The sequence below is a fragment of the Glossina fuscipes genome, unplaced genomic scaffold (genome assembly GCF_014805625.2).
Source record: "Glossina fuscipes isolate IAEA_lab_2018 unplaced genomic scaffold, Yale_Gfus_2 222, whole genome shotgun sequence".
NCBI classification, from domain to species: domain Eukaryota; kingdom Metazoa; phylum Arthropoda; class Insecta; order Diptera; family Glossinidae; genus Glossina; species Glossina fuscipes.
The window spans coordinates 1,232,123-1,252,371 of record NW_023998565.1 but is presented as its reverse complement, the minus strand read 5'-3'; the positions used below and the strand labels follow the sequence as shown (position 1 = coordinate 1,252,371).

The 20,249-nt window shown below is 33.8% G+C and overlaps 1 protein-coding gene across 1 annotated transcript; it reads right to left on the bottom strand.

Moving 5' to 3' along the window:
* Positions 1-2,653: 2,653 nt before the first annotated feature.
* Positions 2,654-15,294, bottom strand: LOC119642387 (beta-1,3-glucosyltransferase). The gene is made up of 9 exons (XM_038041536.1): positions 15,187-15,294; positions 14,636-14,981; positions 11,715-12,058; positions 10,632-10,768; positions 10,002-10,413; positions 9,081-9,213; positions 8,353-8,545; positions 3,046-3,310; positions 2,654-2,977 (listed from the first exon to the last, which is right to left on the bottom strand). The coding sequence occupies exons 2-9, from the start codon at positions 14,691-14,693 to the stop codon at positions 2,684-2,686; spliced, it is 1,836 nt and encodes a 611-aa protein (XP_037897464.1). The 5' UTR covers positions 14,694-14,981; positions 15,187-15,294; the 3' UTR covers positions 2,654-2,683.
* Positions 15,295-20,249: the final 4,955 nt, after the last annotated feature.

Genomic DNA, 20,249 nt, shown 5'->3' with positions numbered 1-20,249 from the left:
ATGTTTTAAGTTATCTTCAATACCAGAAAACTCCAAATTTTTATGCTGAAATGTTTTTATCTTAGCTTTGTAAATTTCTTCGACGTAGTTTTCCTTTTACCAGGATCTTCATTCTTTCGAACGTAGCTTACAGACGACGTACCTCGTTGAACATCTTTAACATATGAAAACCTACTTTTATCCATCCTCCACCTCCCCATCGAAGAAGTTGTTCTCTGTTGTTTACGAAAGCACTTCAATTCCAAAAGAATAACGAAAACAAACTATTTAGAAAATACACTAAAGATGGCTCTGCGTGTAAATAAATACTTTCAATATTTACATTCTAACAAGTGGTCGCTCATTCACTTCTCCGTTAATTTGCCAAAATTCGAAGTTCGCTCATTCACTTCTCCTTTAATTTGCCAAAATTCGGAGTTCGCTTGTTTACTTCTCCTTTACATTGCCAGAATTCAAAAAAAATTCTTGGAAATTGTTGAATAAACAAATTTGCTCTTTTCCAACTTAAAGAAGAACTCTTGTGACACTGGCTGTATCTTTTATACCCATCATCGTTATACTGAAAAAGACAAAAAAGCAAAAGAAAGAAATTTTCATGCTCTATAATATGACGTGGGCGCGACTGATTTTTTTCATTTTTAAATAAAAGTTTGCACCACATAGCCTTGTGGGCATTGTAGGCTTGTTCTTTGAAAAGTTTAGGTCAATTTCAAATTCTTTTGCAAATCTGTAGGCGATATAGTCATTTTCGATTCGGGAGAATCTTTACCGCAGGCACTACACAATTGGGCAGACGGACATATTTCCTTTAGTATCGTTTTTCGGCAAAGTGACCGTATGACAACATCGATACGATTCTTAAGTTTGTCATGTTGGTTAGTTTTGTCACTTTGTTGGAGAAACAATTTACTTATTTCATTGTACAAAAGTGGAATCTACCATGAAGGCATCTTCAAACCAACATTTCTACTAAAACGTGTTGCACGAATTCGTTTTTGTACAAATCATCTGTTTATACGCTTTTCAAAACATTCCTTAGCAGACTATATGTAATATGAATAATGGGGCTTTAAGCCGTATGATTTATATTTTCGTTGTCCCTCGTATTAGTAATATTGATAATTTCTTACCTCCCTAATATTATGTTATTTTTAACACCATGATCTTTGATAAAATTCGTGACCCCAGATGTCTTCCAACACAGACATTTAGAATTCTTCTTATTTGTCATGTTCACTAAAGATTCCACTTTCTAAACACATTTGGACTCCGAAAATATTCTCTTGTTATAACTTAGAATCGTACTCTTGTCTCCTCTATTTCGATTTAGAAAGTTTAGTAACAAGGTTCTATGAGATTATGTCCCAAAAAATGCAAGAAACCGTCATTAGACATAAGAAATGCATTCACTACTGAATAGTTTTTTGATTCATATATGATTCGTATTGGTTCATTCATTCATCGATTTACATTGATCAAAAAGATCTTTTTAAATTGCATGTTGCATATTGAGCCCTCCATAAACAAAACTAGGTGGTAGGGTTCATTAACGTTCGTTAAGAGTGTACGGAGATCCATCCGTATGTTACAAAAAGATCTTACGTGAGCTTGGTTAGAGCAACAATGTGCGTTTATTGTATTAGGATAAACATAAAAACAATGCGGACGTTAGTATGGTCGATTTTTTCAATTTTTTTTTAAATATATTTTTGAAGATAAATCTTTTCCATTGTGTCGTTGCTAATTAACGATGCGGAGTCGTGGATTTGGCTTTTGCTTAAAACCATTTGTAAAAAGAATATGTCAACCATTATTTTGCAACAAGTAACTTTTCTCTGCGATTAGTTCTCTGAAGACGATATTTGACGTACATTCCTTTTTGTATGTCGAGAGTGAAATATAGCAGGTGCTGTCGTTTTAGCTCCACGATGGTCTGAATCTAAATTTTACTTTTTCTAACATTACAAACATCTACTTTGTTTTGAAATTTCATTAAGTCCGCTTCCGAAAAAATCAGGCTAATTTTTATAAAATTCATCTTCCATTTGCCCTAATCTTTATTCCTATTCTCAAAAGGATGATTCATAAAGTAAGCATATCCTCGATTAGCATAGCGTTGTAAGTCAATTTAGCTAATTCTGTCTGTGTATCCGTTCGTCTGTCTGTCGTTGCGTCTATCTACAAATGCGTATTTCTTTGGTCTTGTCGTTGGAACGCTCACGTTAGTCGAAACTGGAGAAGGAAGTTGAAACTTGTTGGGCGTGAGGCTCCCACAGCATGGGCTGGATTTGATCATGTAATTGCAAGATAGCATTTGACCACTTTTAAGGAAGTTTAAAGCCTCAGAGGCCACCAGAAGTTAACAAAAGCTAAATGAACTTGAGCAAAGAGAATCGAAGGGAACTATAGTGGTGTGAACTTTAATAAATAATTTCACGGTTCTCTACAGGAAACGGAAGTGTAAAGAGACCGGTATAAATTTCATGGGAACAATATGGGCCATATAAAGTTAGAATTTGATTGCTTTTGGTCCAGACAAAATTGGCCTTTTTCTGTCGATGTTGGCTGTGAAAAAGCGATAATACCTTCAATAAAAATTTCTTTTTATTTCATTTTCTTTTGTAGCCATTTAAACGTCAACAATAAGAAATTTATTAAAATACTGTGCTTTGATTTAAAATTTCTAGAGGTCAATGTGCCTTTTGTTATTGTGATGTAAAGTCGCAGCTGCAACAACGGGCACTTTCATATGATTCAATGTTAGTGTTTTTGTTTCACTTAAACTCCTTCGAGATTTTAATGAAAGCGTTGTAGCTCCTTTCTCTAACTTGAAGGCAATTTCTTCTGTTAACATATTTTGATCAGCTGTCAGAAACCATTTTTGATAAACTTCTAAGGGATCTAATTGCCAAAATTTATGAAACGATATCGGTGCTTCCAATTGCAACAGCTCTGGAGCGTAATCATGAGGTCGAGCCTGAAAAAATGTAAATGTAAAAATTTATTATAACTTTCTATTTTCATATTTTTATTGAAAAAACGCACTTGATGAAAGCGCATTGAGTGTACAGTTCTCAGTTGAAGTGAGTGTAAACAAGAGCCCAAAATCATATCATCAGGTGCCGAGGGTGATGGACACTTACAATGATTTATAATGAGTCGAAGAGTTGGCAAGCTAAATGCAATACCACCGCCACCCGTTATGTAATTGAAGCCGTCAAGAGCATGCAAACGATAACCGTAACGTTCGCCAAGATATATTTGATGCGAACTATTAAAGCAGCCAAGTATTTGGCAAACACCAGACACACTATGCATAATAAGGGAAAGAAAGAAAAGCAAAAACTATTTGTATACTTTTATTATTTTGTTATTTCGAACATGAGCAGGAAGACTACGTGTTGCGTTCATGTACAGTTCATTCATTATGGGTGGAATGAAAAACGAAAAGCATGAGCTCAATCCCATTGAAACATAGAGAAAATTAAAATAAAATTCGAAAAAAGAAAGGAAATAAAATGTGAATCTCGAAATCAATGGCTTTGTAGTTAAAACTGTGTGAAATCAATGAGGCGCATGGCAATAATCCCACTTTGAATAAATTGGAATTTTAATTGAAAATCCAAGATTTATATAAAAAGTAAGAGAAAATAAAGAGTGAATTTTGAATTTCCACAAACTTAAATAAGTATTATAATACATATAAAAATTATAACTTTTAATAATTCTGACCGGAGAAGAAATCTATCGCCCTTTTAGAAGGCACTAATAAATACTTATTGGAAATATTGGATCGACATTCGCTGCATTTAGCAACAACAACGTTTTGAAATGGTTGTTCCTTTTCCTATAGATGCTCTGTGGGTTTAAGATCAAATTCGGACCGTAAACACGCCATCAACGGGGATGGTTTTCCGGATAATGAAACGAATGAATGTGCAATAAGTATTAGGAAAACTGTTGATTAATCAATCATTTTGAAATATAAATTAATTTTTGTAGTAAATACGAGTTTTCATTTCTTAAACTATCGTATTGTTATCCATCATCACAACAAGAAGATTTCAAGCGTAGTAAAGACTGTATCGATACTCTTCTGCACATAAATTGTTTCGGAAACAAAGCAATTTTTAAAAGGAATCATGTTACAAATCTTTCAGTTGATTTCCAAAAAAAAATTTGATATGGTGGATCTTCATGTTATTTCAAGCTCCATGAAATCATGGAGTCTTGGATCCAAACTTTTTAACTACGTCAAATAATTGGTGCCGCATCGGTGTTTTAAAGTTGGAGTTAGCAATAATCTCCTTGGTTCTTTTTCGCTAATGAACGGCATTCTACAGCGATGTCCCCTTTCTGTCATGTTTTTGCAGACTGATTTCAAACCTCCTCTAAAATTGAACATTGTGGACGATGCATAAATTTTAACAAGGGAAAAAGATAACACAAAAACAATCAACGTCCTCGAATCTATTTCGTCAGGGATTGCAATTCGGGCAAACTCATTAGGCTCAAAAGTTTCGAGATATGTACATTGATATTTTATCAACACTGTTATAGCTAAAATTGGAAAAGAAGAAGGTGGTTGCTTGAGGAGAAGTCCAGCGTAATCACATGTATCCCGAAAATGCTTCAACTTGCACAACCGAAGCCAATAATATCGTTCAAGCTGTGAATCTTACTCGTAAAAAATAAAAACTCTTCTTCTTCTTCTTCTATTCTTCTTGATAATTTTTGTATAGTTAAACCTCGATGAGCTTACACTAAAGATTTGAGAGTGTTGTTATCAAATTTATCGGTCGTTCATTTCGAAGCCTGTCGGAAATACCATAAGCAGCAATGTTTCTGGAGCAACATTGATACTTGTTCTTCATCTTCATATAAATCTCAATTTTAAAAAGGTATGCAGTGAAAAATGTGACGTTGCCATTTTATTACACGATTATACAAAATGTTATACTTTTTAGGACATTTTTTATACAGAAAAAGTGTAAGGGAATATATATTTCCATTTTTTAACTAGAGACTAAATAAATTTTTTGCAAATAATTGATTTGTTCTGAATACCCTTAGTATCGAATGTTGATGATATATTGATATTTTGCTTTATGAAAATTTCGATGTATATGCCTGGTTTAAACCAAATATACAAATATTCCGTCAAAATCAATGCACTGAGCTTCCTAACTTTAATTACATTAGGGTTCTTTGAGAAACTTTACAAAGTAGCATTTATGATTTTTTAGAGTGATTATTAACGTTTTAAACACGAATATATCGTAAGGAATCAAGTGACATGTTTGAAATATGCGGCATACCGACATACTGGCTTTACATAAATATATATATATATATATATTTTTTTTTTTTCTTTATTTTATATATTTAATTTTTCTTTTTTTCGTAGATTCTATGGTGACATATACTTTCGGCGGTGTCATTTACTTTCGGCGGTGAGATGTACTTTCGGCGGTGTCATTTACTACAACACGTACGCCTTTAGACTCTGCTCATTCTACGTTCTCCTCCTTACGTCATTTTTACGTTCAAATGGTGATAATAAAAGGAGAAGATACAAATACTTTATTTTTTGTCAACCTTTTTGATCGATTCAAAATAGTTTCGCTCACTCTTGTCTGAGGTCTGTCAGTCCGTCGATCTGATGTCTTTCAATATGTTCAATCTATTTTAAAATATTTGAGATATTTTGACAAAAGTCGGCACACTGACGTGCTTTGTCAAAGTTCTGTTAAAAATTTGTTATAATTGGATTAAAATAAACCTTTCTACGGAAAAAATGCCTAATTTTTGAGTATTTATGGTGAAAATAGCTCCACATCAATAATTTGATGTAAAAGTTAATTGTACCATAATTGAATTTAAACGTAAGCTTATTTTTTTGGACCGTTTCTGTATATAGCGACAACATCAAATTTTTATTACTTTATGGCGACAATAAGTGAAAGATAGACAGAACTTCAAAAGAACATTAATTTTCCTGAGCTTAAACCACGACATTTCATGTTCTTAGCCTGTTCTCAAGAAAATTATGCCTTTGTATGGAAGCAATGTGTATTTTTTGGTATATTATAGCCAAAAAAAAAATGAAGAAGTGTATTTAATTGCCGATCTTGCTTGACTATAAGGTTATTACTTATTATACCTTAAGCCACGTGTGGTATAAAGGTATATTATATTTATGCGGAGGTGTGCAACACCCAGAGAAACTCGACTTTGATTTGTTTTGTATTATACCGACCGATTAAAAAGCTGTCTTCTTTTTTTGTGTCAGCAACCCGAAATTTTTGAGATATTTTGATGAAATTTGACATGAAATCTGAATTGTTCGACCGATGAACGAACGCTATCGAAAACTGTTCGGATTGCTTTTCCAATCCCTTTCCACATAACGTCTTCTTTTAAATAGTCGTTATATCACAGGCGCCTTTATAATTGATTTTATTCGAAGTAGATGTTTCATAAACCAGTTGTTTTCATATTCTTCCTGATTGAACGGTTACTGTATCAGAGGGTAGGTGATTCCAACGCTTGCTTACCTCTACCTGATTTTGCGAACTTAAAATGAACGAAAATTGAAGTAACGTACGATCATTTGTCGTGTGTCAGATATTCGTCTGTTACATGTCTGATATTCGTTTAGTGGTCTCTCTTCTAATAAGTCTGGCTATCAGAGGGTATATATCCGCACGTTATCTACAAGCACGTACATATCTTTTAGCTTTCCTAACTGCCCCTTCTCCTACCTTAGCAAAAAAATTACAAATTTGTGCACAGAATTACCCAGATGCGCTAGTAAATTTATCATCGCAGTACTTTTCAGCATCTATCGATTTATGTGTTCTTTTTTTTCCGGAATTTAGTTTTTTAGAAAGTGGACTAGTTTTCACGAAGCTTTCTACCGACGATGTTCAATAAATTCATCAAAGCCAGCGCATAGAGAGAAGCACTCTTTAAAGTATACGGGCGACAGAATTCACATTTTCATTACTAGGAAATTATTTGCTATCGAAACTTTTTCATAGTTGGAAAGATAAAATAGAGTGTATGAGGTCCAAATATAGCGAATAAGAGGCATGGGGAAGCAATTCGAACTTTAATTCCTCGCTTTTGGCTATCACGATAGCAAAACTGCAGACTGCAAACTTTCGTTTTGGCAATCTGCAGGTCTACGTTAAAACTCAGATTAAAATCTAGCTCGGTTTTCATATTTTATGGTCTTAGGCTTTTGAAATGTAAATATTGTATTGCCCAATTTTGCTCAATTGTTTCTAGCCTAAACAGTTACTAAAATCAACAACTGATGACCATTAAATGAATATGAAAGAACAGAGAAGAAGCCACTGTATGAACATTGGGTGCTCAGCTTTCCCACTTAAAAATGTGCACGCAGGAGCGTATGAAATATTATAAAGAGAAAACATGAAATATTACAAAAAAATTTTGGCTCGATTGTAGAAGTAAGAGGTAAACATCAAGTGTAAACCAAGACCGATTTAATACCATAGCTTTTAGTTCAAGCATATTTTATTATTTTTTTCTCACTGTTTGAGAAGCTTAACTAGCGTTTGAATGTTTCAAATAATGCAATTGGATGCCATTTTTCAATGTGAGTTCAAATGATTGACAAACAGTGAAATGATTCTGACAGGCCTGAATATATCCTACAAGCACTTTTCGATTTATTATATATTGTGAATATTCTTGCTAAAAGATTGCATATCGTTCAAATGGTTTTGAAGCAAGTTATTCAAAGAGAGGACATCATGCTTAAGATAAATATAGAAGAAGCATAAAGACATTTGGTTTTGGTCACATCAGTTACAAACTTTATCACTATAAATTGTATGTGCCATTAGTTAGCGATTGAGGTTCTTAAGTTCGCAAAATTTAAAAAGGAAATTATAATTTGACTCTTGAACTGACGCAACTTTACACACTAAACTTAAAACAAGCATTTATTCAGTCATGCATCAAAAAACTGGAAAACACCGTCGGAATATTTATTCTACGTTGTGGATTTTTAAAGTGAATTAAAGTCTGATTATAAGGAGGGTGATAAATGCTTTCAAGTGTATTGAATGAATGACGTGAATTCTTTGGTCGTTGAATGTTAAGTTTAAAGTTTAAAAATTTATGATTATTTGCCATAAAATTAAAAAAATGTAGTCTTACTTCTAACGCACAATTTTCGAGTAAAGCTTTCTTACCAATTGAATTTTTCTACTTCAGATATTCTTTAAATTATCTTTTTCCATGATGTGGACAAAATTTAAAGGCGGACGATGCGTTGAGTCATTAATAAGTATGTAAATTAAGTTTGTATAGTGTTACCTTAATAAAGTGTCATCATCTGCAAGAAACAACCATCTGATGATGTTCGGTTGATTGGCAGGCCAATATTGTTGCTTTTGTCGATTAATTTGCTCAATATCTTTCAAAGCTAATTGTAAAATGGCTAAAGTTTTGGTGCAGTGCCCTGTGTCAGCATTAGGTACACCCGTATCAATGGTGGGCACTTTAACATCTAGAAAACATTCACAACATTCACATAGATAAATATGAATTTCGTGTACATAAGTTCATCAACATCATCACATTGCACATTAATGGTACTGATGTGCATCTGCGTACTGCGTTCACTATGATTAAATATGCACATCCTGAAGTTTATTAGTATATGGATATGTTCGTGTTTGTGTATTAGTAAATTCTTCAATATCCAGTTAGTTGTTACACGTACATATTGATAGACTCGTAGTCTCTTTCTTTCTCTGTCTCTGTGGTATTGTTTTAGTTTAGATTTCTTAATTGTTCAGCTTCGTTTATATTTGTATATTTGCATTATATATATATATATATATATATATATATATATGTACGTATATATATATATGTACGTATATATATATATATATATATACGTACGCCAGACTTGCTGGTCTTCTGGAATACATAATGAAGTTCAAAACTGTGCATATTTATCTAAATGTTTGTATATAAGTGCGGTTGACCCATTCTTTCGTTTGTTCCCTCATTTCTTCTATTCTTAGCTAACTTACCTGCGACATCACTGAAATATTTAATATGCTTAGCATATTGCGCCCAAGTGTTTTGTATTACTTCTAGTCGATCATTGTAGTATTTGGAACAAGTTTTTACTGCAAAATAAACTTCTTCCCGTTTTATTGGAATCTAAAAGAAAAAAATTTCTTGATAAGAGTTTATCAAGAAGTAAAAGAAAATAAATTTTTACTCGGTATGTTAATGGGAATGTGTGTAAAAAATGTAGAAAAAAATTACAAGTATAAACTCGATATCATTTAGTTAGATAAGATAGGCTTTCATCTACAAAATGGATATTACGAGCCAAAAAGAGCAGAGGGGTTATAAGTCGGACGAAATTATGTAGTTTGCGTTGTTTATTCTATTTGATGCACATTTTACTTGCTTTGTAGTCTTATACAAAATAAACAGAGAGGCAAAAGAGGTATTTAACCGCGTGCTGGTAGTTCTGGGCCCTAAGTTCATAATATTTGGCGACAATAAAAGTTTAGCGACCGAACGGAGGCTTCAAGCGGCCGATGGAGAGTCACGTAAACGGACAGATTACCCTTCTAGTCAGGAGTATAAAAAATCAACGGATATTTACGGTATTGAAACAGTTATGGTGCTGTCGCCGGTTAATAGCGTGCTTTTAGTGTTATTAATTACGATTACTCATACGCTGTGTTATGCTTTTAACTCTCTAATGTACGCGCGTCAGTTATTTTTTCTTGTCAAGATATAAGATATCAGATAAAAACAAGTTATCAAAAGAACCGAACAGGAAGGTTATCAATTTCCATTATGCACATTTCATAGTGTGTGAAATGTATGTGCAACGTGTGTTGACATTTGTAGCTAAATGATATTTATTCCCTAATGGGTGACATACAGTTTTCCAATGTGTTTGCGAACGTTTTTTAAGCAAGAGTACTTACACATTGCATTGTGTAGGAGGGCTGAGCGTGCATGGCGCACTTGTTGTTATCGAGACTGCCATTCCATTTGGCTTTGGGGCAAATGTATGCGGCTTTCTTCATAATGATTTTTCGCATTTTCATTAAATATCTCTTTTTGACAACATTTTCTATAATTTTGCTAGTGTCGCTTGAAGCTGCTGCTGATGTCTGTTTTGCATTGACAGGTAAGCTTAAGTTATCGTTTTTCAATACCTTTGTTACTGCATGCTTGGCGGCGGTCTCTTCTATTATTTGTACATTATCATAAATGAAACGAGCTAACTCGTGTGCTGCATCTATACTAAATTCAGAATGTGTTGAATGCTGTTGATTGCTGTTGCTGTTGCACAGATGACGATGTTGATAATGGTAGGGTAATACGTTTGCTATCCTTTTTAATTATGTAGGTATAAAATATGCCAAAAATATGATATATGTAAATTAATTGCTAGGGTTTGCGCGTGCAAAGTATATATGCCATAAACAAAATTCTTCTCAAATAAATTATCGCAACCAGGAGACATTTTTTGTTGTTGTTGTTTTTGTCAACCGAAGCCTTGCTTAGCATCATATTCATATATCATTATTGTTATTAAATTGTGATCTCACCTTTCAAATAACGCTTTGCTAAATATTACTCCAGCTTGCAGCATAGGGTATGGAAACCAATCGGGATTTTCGAAAAAAGCAAAATGATGTACTATCGTCGGTTCTGGATCGTGTAAAGTGTATCCAAAATACTGAATCTTAAAAATATGAGCATAAATTTGATTTAGTCTAGTTTCATTCTCTCACACTAAAAAAAAAAGAACGCTTTTAATAAATTCGAGGGAAATTACACTAACAGCATAACAAAAAATAAAAACTTTTCATACCCACCATTGTAAGATGGGTGTGTACTCATTTTGTTTTTTTTTTCCATAATGTATGTAACACACAAAAGGAAGTTTCAAAGGCCTTATAAAGTATATATATTCTTGATCATGGTGATTTGGGTTGATATAGCCATGTCTGTTTGTGTGGCGTTTGTTGTTGACACTCTCCTGATTGAGAAAATAATTATATCGACTTTAAATGCGGTAAAATCATTGGAAGTTCTTGCAGGCAGGTTTGTATTGGAAATGAGCCAAATTGGTCAGCGCAGAAGACGGCAGTGGAGTATAAACTGAACGCAACTCCATATTTTTAACAGCACTTTGTGAATTTTGTTCGTTACTCAGAAATCATAGAAGTTAGAGGCCTGAAATTTTCCACATATATTTTACGAAACACGCTAGTCTTTGATGAGAAATGCAAAAAAATCGACCATGCCCACGAAAAGTTACAAGTGATTCAATTATCTTTTTTCATTTTTTTTAAGGTTTTACAGTTATTTATCATGACCCAAACTAGACAAAATATTTAAAACTATTTTATACATTGCTCAAATGAAGATGCCTAAAAATGGGTTAATTCTAAAATGAATACGATAGACACAGCGATTATTTCTTTCTTAATAATACCAGCGATATGGTTATCAAATAAGACAATTTGGAGAGTATAATGCGGAAAGCATAGTGATAAATTTCCGAAGTAGAGGAGAATGAGGAGAAAGGAAAATTTTTATATTAAAATTCTTTCAAACGAGACTAAAAACTCTGTTATAGCGTTAAAAAGTTTAGCGGGTGACATACAGTAGATGCGTATATGTACCTGTTTATGATTTTCTTTACTTAGTTCAGTCATAAGTTTATTTAACTTTATGTGTGTGTTATGTGCACAAAATGCAATCCATCTGGTATTGTCGTTGATTAGTTGGTGATATTTCTGTTGCATTACAAGTTGATGTATAACATTTAATATAGCCCATTCCCCAGGGTTATAGTTGTTGTTGGTATTATTATTGCTAAATAATGTGTTAATCATATGTACATTGATACGGTACTCTGGCGGCAAAATGAAGCTTTCCTTGATTAGATCTTCTCGAAGATTTCGGCCTGCTTGATGATAATATTTACCTTCTTCACTTTGAATGAGGAAGAGCACTTCACTTGGCCCTATTATAACATAAAGGCGATAATGTTTATTTTCATTAGAGTCTTACACTTGAGAATATTTGTAAAATATAAATTCGTATCATATATAACTATACATAATATCAATAGTCTCGCAATAAGGCTTTACATACATTATCCATATATACATTCAATGCAATTTAATTCAATTACAAACAATAGATTGATAATATCGTTTATAGAAGAATTGTGTCCATTGTTCACATACACTAAATTGTTATAATATTTGCATTTTGCTGTTGTAGTTATTCATATTATGTGAGGAAATATATATATATTATACATCTTAAATTAAATCTATGTAAATCCATTTGTATCAACCAAATGAAGGACATAAATTTGTTTGCAAATATTTACAAAAACATATGTTAGCAAAGCAAAATACTAATGACTTTCTAAAACGAAGTTCTTCACATATACTTGGCATGCATAAGTATTTGTAAAGATGTAAGCCTCAATCAAATCGAGAAGTAGGTTTAAAATATGTATCTACATATACACCTTTATGGTCTGGTGTGAAAACCTAATATGCAATCTCATTTTACTGTAAGATTTTCCCTATCCCCACGAATGCTTATAACCCTATGGCGCAATATTTACATCCTAAGCTCGCATTCCTTCGAATAAGCATGAGAATATGCCTTGATTTTGTATTCTCTTATTTTCAGGTCGTTCGACTGGTTGCGTCTCCCCTTTTCTGGCCCTTTGCTTGCCGTTCGGGTTATTGCATATGACTAAGTCAAGCATAGTTCGTGCAAGGGACAGTGAATTGAAAAAATGGTGTTTAGTAGTGAAAGCGCACATGCTTAGCATCGACCGTAATGTCTGTATATAAACACATAAATGCGATTATATTTCAGAGTTGCTGTGTTTTGAGCGAAGAATAACTCATAATTTGAGCAAGCTTTGCGAAAGAAAGGGAGATGAAGAGAGAGGAGTCGGAGAAAGGCGAATGACTAAATGCTGTATATTAGCGATCTACGTCGAATCACTGCTTGTTCTTAACAGATAGACTTCTTTTAGGTACGAATAAGCTTCCGATAGTGGATTTAATCATGCACGTTGGGTGACCGATGGCACGTTCTTGTTAGCATCAATTTCATGTCTTAACTATCAGTGAACGTTGTTCAGTAATGTATCTATTGCCACTCGTTGTTCCGAGAGAGGTTGCTTCATTGTTTTTCGTAACCCTTAAATGCATATTGATTCCGGTTGCCTACATTCCAGCTTCACTTAATTCTCAAATTAAATTTTCAAAACAACTTAAATAAAAAAATTTAAAATAAATTAAAATTGGCAACAATACGCATATAAGGATTAAAATAAAACACTATACAAGGGTTGCTCCAAAAGGAGATATGAAGTTTTAAACATAGAATCGCAACTGTATTGTGTTGCATTTAAGGTTTAAGTTTAGAGCCACAAATGCACGCCAGTCACGCCGCTAGATATTTTTTAAATAATCATGATCTTGCTCGTGCATACTCAGCATGCAGTCAGCGAAAGTATTTGAATATCTTTAGTTTTTACTTGGGAAGCACCAATGCCATTTGCATCATGATAGTCTCAAAAGAGACGCATCTTCTTCAAAGCTTCTATACTTCAATTAATATATTCACTTCCGACGGTATTGCTCTTTGCGTTTGCAATGTCTATAGGAATAAACCACTTTGTAAAATGGGTGTTTCCTTGATCAACGTTGGATTGTAGACCGATTTGAAGTAGCCCATCTAACTGTCCTTTGAAGTCTGTTTTTGGAATTGTCATTGGCGAACATAACGCAGAAAACGCAAAATTAGAATTTAAATGTACACGTAATTCCCCCAAAGAACTAATCGGATATTTTCATATATTGGTGAAAAAGCCCATAAAGAAGACTTGAATACGAGAAAAAGAGATTTTTAAATGTGAAATGCAGATCGTGAACGTAGAGGTTTAGTTTTAAGATATTATTACTGCGTTTTGTTTTAAATGAAAGACCTATATTAATGAAAAGAAAGAAAACCTGGATATGAAACCGTATATTTTTGGTCTTTTCAACGATTGCCATATAATATTACAGTAAAGGCGCTATGCGTTTAAAAACAAACATAGAAAATATAGAAAATCTATATATGAATCATCAAACCTAAAAAGAACTCATAGTCCACAGAATTTCATTTTAACACTGGTTAAATTTTCATCATTGTATTGGGAATACTGCTATATTTATTTTGGGAGATATATAAGCCCAAGAGAACCAATGCAACACATAGAGAAGAAGGTCTTTAGAAATAAAAGTACACATTATGCTGATCATTTTCAGAACATCAGAACATAAAACTCTTAAGAGTTTGGATACGTACGTGGTCGCAAAATATTTTCCAAATAGAAGGGATAACCAAATAAATAAATAAATTTGCAATGAAGGAAATCTTTCGTTCTTTCTCACTATTTAGCCCGCGAATTGATTAATTATAAATCAAATTACATTATGGTCACTTGAAATAAATTCCTGCAATATTGAACTTTCGAGTTTTCATATATAATAATAAATAAATATTCTTTCCATTAACTTACCTACGGCAAATGAGGCAAACATCGACATTAAAATAAATAGATTTTTTATAATATTCATTGCAATCAATAGGCAGTCTACGAAGGCAATTGAAATGCCTCCTGCTTGACTCTAATTTAAACATTACAACGTAGAAAACGCATTTGTTTTTGTTGTTCAAGAGAAGCAAAAAACTTTATAATGTTTATTATTAGAGCAAATAATTGTACTTGAATGCCACAGTATATCGCATATGCACACATTCAAGTGCAATTTAAGCAATTGCCATAGCTGTCGTTTTTCTCGAGATAGGCTTTGGCAAAATAATCGCAATCGAATTACACATGACACGTGCTTACTCGAACAGATCTAAAGTAAATATAAAATCATTAAAATTTCAACACCTTATTATCGTCATAAATTGAAATTGAATGTTGCCGCGAATTATACTGCTAAATCCAATGTAAGAGACTTGGAAAACAAGAACACATTTGTATTGACAATATCGAATCAAAAAAGAAAATTTGCACTTGATTTCAATGCAAATTCGGCACTTTCCATTAATTTTTATTACAATCTGCACAGTTTATTTATCGTGAACACGTGCCAGCCACTTTGCAATTGCTTCCAATGCAGGTAGACTTCGCCACTTCTATGTGCCACAATCAACTGCTGACGACGACTGTTTGTAAACATTGTTAACCATTTCAAAAATTTATATCTCTTAAAAAAATGTAAATGCATATTTTCACTCAGAACTGAGTCGTTGTGTATTACGCCGAATCGAAAATTTCTATTTTCTGAATGAATTAAATTTTGAGCGAAAAGCGTTTGTCAAATATGTGCTCAATTTTTAAAATTTTTCTAACGTGCAAGCTACCGAATGTTTTACGAAAATTTTTTAACGCAACGGAGATATGCAAAAACATAGTCAAAGTTATATGCGATTCCTTTTCATTACGATCTAATTATCGAGGAAGAAGAAGTCAGTTAGATCCAATTAAATGTTATCAATGTAATCCTCTCTACTCCATTGTATGCTCGACAATAAATAAATATTTATACAAATTTTAAATAAGGGACAACATATTAGTTTGGGAAAAAAGAAATCCATTATTTTTATATGAACTTCAGGACTTTATTTAACATGCTTCGGATTGTCCGATTTGGGTGAAATATGCACCGTTTTGTTGTATGATTTGTTGACATTTTAAAGGTAACTTCAAAATGCCTCTCTTATAGAAGTCCTGGTCTCTATTTGCAAAAAACTCTAGTAGTCGATTTTCACAATCCTCCCTAGATTCCAATTTTTTATCATTAAAGAAATTTTGCAACTCATAATAAATAATCCCCTTCCAGTCCCACCAAATGCATAGTAAAACCTTCCTGGCCGTTTGAGGTGCTTCACCGCTCTTTGACCACGATCGTTTTCGCACAGGGTTATCGTATGTGATCCATTTCTCATCTCCAGTCACCATCCGTTTAAGAAATGGGTCTATCTCATTCCGTTTGCCCAAGGTTTCGCAGATGGAAATTCGATCCATCATGTTTTTTTCTGTTAATTGGTGTGGCACCCAAACATCGAGCTTCTTTTTGAATCCAGCTTTGTGTAAATGGTTTAAAACTGTTTTATGGTCGATTTTTAGCTCCTGGGCGATGTTACGACTGCTAACATGCCGGTCAACTTCGATCATTTCTCCGATTTTATCGACATTTTCGACGACCGGCCTACCTGTGCGGGGTGCATCTTTAACATCAAAAATTCCTGAACGGAATCTACGAAACCAAAATTGCACATAATTGGCTGTTACAGTATCGGAACCATAAACACCATTCACAATTTTAGCCGCCTGGCTTGCATTTTCGCCTTTGTCAAAGAAAAACTGTAAAATGTACCGAATTTTCTCTTTGTTCACTTCCATTTTTAACACGCTGTAACTCACAACTGAATGCACCAAACAAAAAACAGCAAAAGAATTTTTTTTACTGCGAAATGTCACCTTTCCAACGAGCATAAATATGAAATTGTTTGATCGATACTTTACGAGAAATCTATCAGTGCAGCCATCTACCGAAAAAATAATGGATGTCTTTTTCCCCAAACTAATTTTAATATACAAAGTAGGTGGCAGACCAGAAGATTTTGAACCATCTGTGTATAAAAGGTTCCAACCGTTAGCCTCCAGTGTTTTGGTTTTTTCAGCTATTAGATTCCTGAAGACGTGCCTTCTTTCTAGTGCTTAGACAGCGAAAAGTTAAAAGAGTGGGCTTTCAAAATCCATGGGGGTTTAAGACAAAAATAGCAGAAAATTGTTAAGGGAATGTTCAACTCCTTTGCGACGTGCAAACCAAAGTCAATTGCAGATGGTGATTTTCGAATTTTCTGGGCAATAATAATCTTTCTCACATCTTCACCGAGAACAGATTTGTTTGATTTAAGAAGCTTGGGAACTAATTTAGCTTTTAACTCATAAAGTCATAAATTCTATTTTCTAAAGGTGGGAGACCAGTTCCAATTATAATATTATTTATGGGCGTCGTCTGAAAAGCATAACAACTTGCTCCGAGGACTTGGTGGTAGACCGGTTTGAGGATGTCGGTATTAGATTTGCAGCTATTGCTATTGCAGCTATCAAAGCATAGTCAATCTTGCATAAAACAAGCATTTTGGTAAGATAAGCAGTAGTGTTAATGTACGCATGGCTTTTCCAAGCGACGTACTGTATGAAATTTACCCTTGTTAAAATAAAATTTTTTAACTGAAGACGTGTGAACGATGGGTCGTCTGCACGTTTAGTATCGGTAAGTCATTAATACGCATCAGTAGATTTCCTGAATCGCATATCTGCTTTCGACAAATGTGCATTTTTTTTGATTTTTGTATAGAAATTTTAGCCCTTGACGAGTTTTCTCATGTGGAGACCTCTTGTCCAATAGATTCGAAGATGTTGATTGCCTTCGTGCTATCTTTTTTTTTCGTTCGCGTAGAGACAATGTTCGCCGTCCACGGCGGAATGCGATTCTTTAGCGGAAAGGAATCAGAGGGATGATTGTTAATCCTAACTTTGAACCGCCGATGCCACATGAATGATTTGATGTAGTTGAAGAATTTGGGTCCAATATTCCATGATTTCAAGACCCTTAAAATGAGATGAAGACCAACTCTGTCAAATAGTTTTTCGAAATCAATTGAGAGAATTGCTATGTGGTTCCGTTCGGAAATTGCTTTGCTTGTAAAATAATCAATGTGTAACAGAGCGTCGATGCACCATTGTTGCTTCGTAGTCAGTTTCTTAGGCTCAAGAAACGAAGATAATCTAGATACCATAATGTTTTCTAATACTTTTCAGAGGCAAGATAAAAGAGAGGTTGGACGATAATCCGATGTGATGGAGTCATTTTTTGACTTTGGAATTGGAACAACTGCTGCCAGTTTCCACGTGTAGGATATATTTCCATCCAAAAATACCATATTATATAGGTCCAGTAATTTCTTTTTACTTGAATTAGAGAGAGCAATGATGATCTGGTATGAGGTGTGGTCTGGACTCTTCGATTTGAAGAGAAAACTTTCAAATTCTAGGGTAGATATGCAATTTTCCAATCCTTTTATTTTCGATGAACGCAGTGGAAGAAATGCTGTGAGCGAAGTATTCGCACCACACTTTTTCAAGGTAATTAGAAATCTCATCGCGTCAATTAAAGTCCCATTGGGAGCGCAGATGTCAGAAATTTCGTTCAAATTTGAAGTCCCATTAAGTCTGTTGATTTTGTTCCAGACAACTTTCATCGATGTATTTCTGTGAATTCCTTTCGAAAAAGTAGATCATCAGAAATAGGCCACAAAAACAAAGAAAGAAATGACGGAGAGCTGTATGTTAAATCAATATGTGAAAAGGTGTGATGAGTTGAAAAGTGCGTCGGTTTTCCATCATTTTAAATGAAGAGCGTGCTTTGAATGAAGGCCTTCTCTAAAACAGTACCGCAACTGTTGTTTCCTGTTGAGCCCCAAACGCTGTACCACTTATTAAAGTCGCCGCGTATAATTAATGGGAGGGAGAGTGCGGAGAATAAATTATAGAGTTCTTTCTGAGAAAACGGTTGCGAAGGTGAAATATAGAGTGAAAGCACTGTAAGTTTTATGCTTAAGAGTTTTTGTATCGTTTGTATGTATGAGGTTAAATTTATGCGTTTATGAGGTACATTTGATTTTATAAGATGGGTAACTCCTTGTTTGGAATATGAATTTTGATCAGTATTCGTGAAGTATCTAGTATATGAATGGGTGGAATAGGATTAAAAGAACTTCTACAATGGGTCTTTTGAAGGAATATAAAGGTCGGATTAAAATCACTTATGAGTGCACGGAGTTCATCAAAATTCTTAATAAGTCCCTTAATGTTCCTTGGTAAAAATTTTAAAAAATTTATTTAATCGTAGTGACATGGAATCGGAGTGATAGGTGGGTTAAGTGGACATGACAGCGTCTCCGTCGAAAAGGAGGATAGAAGTTTTGCGTGAATAATTTGTTCTTACCAGCAGAATAATCTGTACTTAGGTGATTGCGTACATTTGAAGTGCAACGAGTGGGCGCACGTGAATAATTTGAAATTGAACATTGATTAAGGGATGAAAGATTGGATTGCAATTTGTTGATAAGAGTTGAGAGGTGGCGGTTCTGGAGAATTTAGTTTATTACAGTTTAAGATACGTGTTGTTGTTTTAACTTTTTCAATACTTGCTTTGATATTTTCAATATTATCTTTGGAGGGTGATGGATCTGATTTCGCAATATAGTTTTTGGCTGATGAAAGAAAAGGTTTTTCGTTGGAAGGAGATGGAGTTAAAGGCTTATTAGGCTTGATTTACGAGACAGCAGCGTAGGTATTACTTTTGTTAATTCTTTGGGTTCCAGATAGATTTATTCCCCGGTAATCGCGTTGTGCTTCGCCCATGCCAAACTCCGAATTTTTAATTTTTTTTCTCGGCGGGGATTTGTCCGCTAGCAGATGAAACCTATTTGAGTTCTTATTTGGCCGCCACGAGGCCATTTTGCCTATTATTTAGTAATTTGGAAAAATAACCAGTCACTTGAAAAAGATTGGGAGCTACTAATAAAAAATGTTAATTGTTTTAAATTTTTTTTTTTTTTTTTTTCTTGTTATATATAGGGGAATCAAAAGCACAGTTCAACAAAAACACTGAAAAGACACCAGCTAAATACGAGAAAACACCAAAACAATCAAAAAATTGCAGACGGAAAGAAAACACGCACTACTCAGAACACTTTGTACGCATATACAAAGCAAACACATATTAAATGTAGATATTAAATACTTACGAAAATATCCCGACTTGTTCGTCTTTGGATCTCCTGCAACTCTTCTTCTGTTCTTTTGCACACAAAAACTTGTCATCGAAATGTAAAGATATGGATTTATACCCATAAGACAAGCATGTGGATAATGACGTTTTATTCAAGAAAAACTATACTTTAACTACATTATTTCTGATTGAGGTTTGGATCAAGTTTTATTTCAATATATTGTTTGGAAGTCGCTCTTATTCGTGAAATATGACATACATACATGTAACGAACGTAATTGTATAGGGTACAAAAATTGCTAAAACTTATTA

Coding starts and splice junctions, on each gene's coding strand:
- LOC119642387 (XM_038041536.1), bottom strand. CDS start 14,693: ATGAATATTATAAAAAATCTATTTATTTTAATGTCGATGTTTGCCTCA. Junction 8,546..9,080: donor ATATTTCAGTGATGTCGCAG/GTAAGTTAGCTA, acceptor AATGTTTTCTAG/ATGTTAAAGTGCCCACCATT. Junction 2,978..3,045: donor ACTCAATGCGCTTTCATCAA/GTGCGTTTTTTC, acceptor ACATTTTTTCAG/GCTCGACCTCATGATTACGC.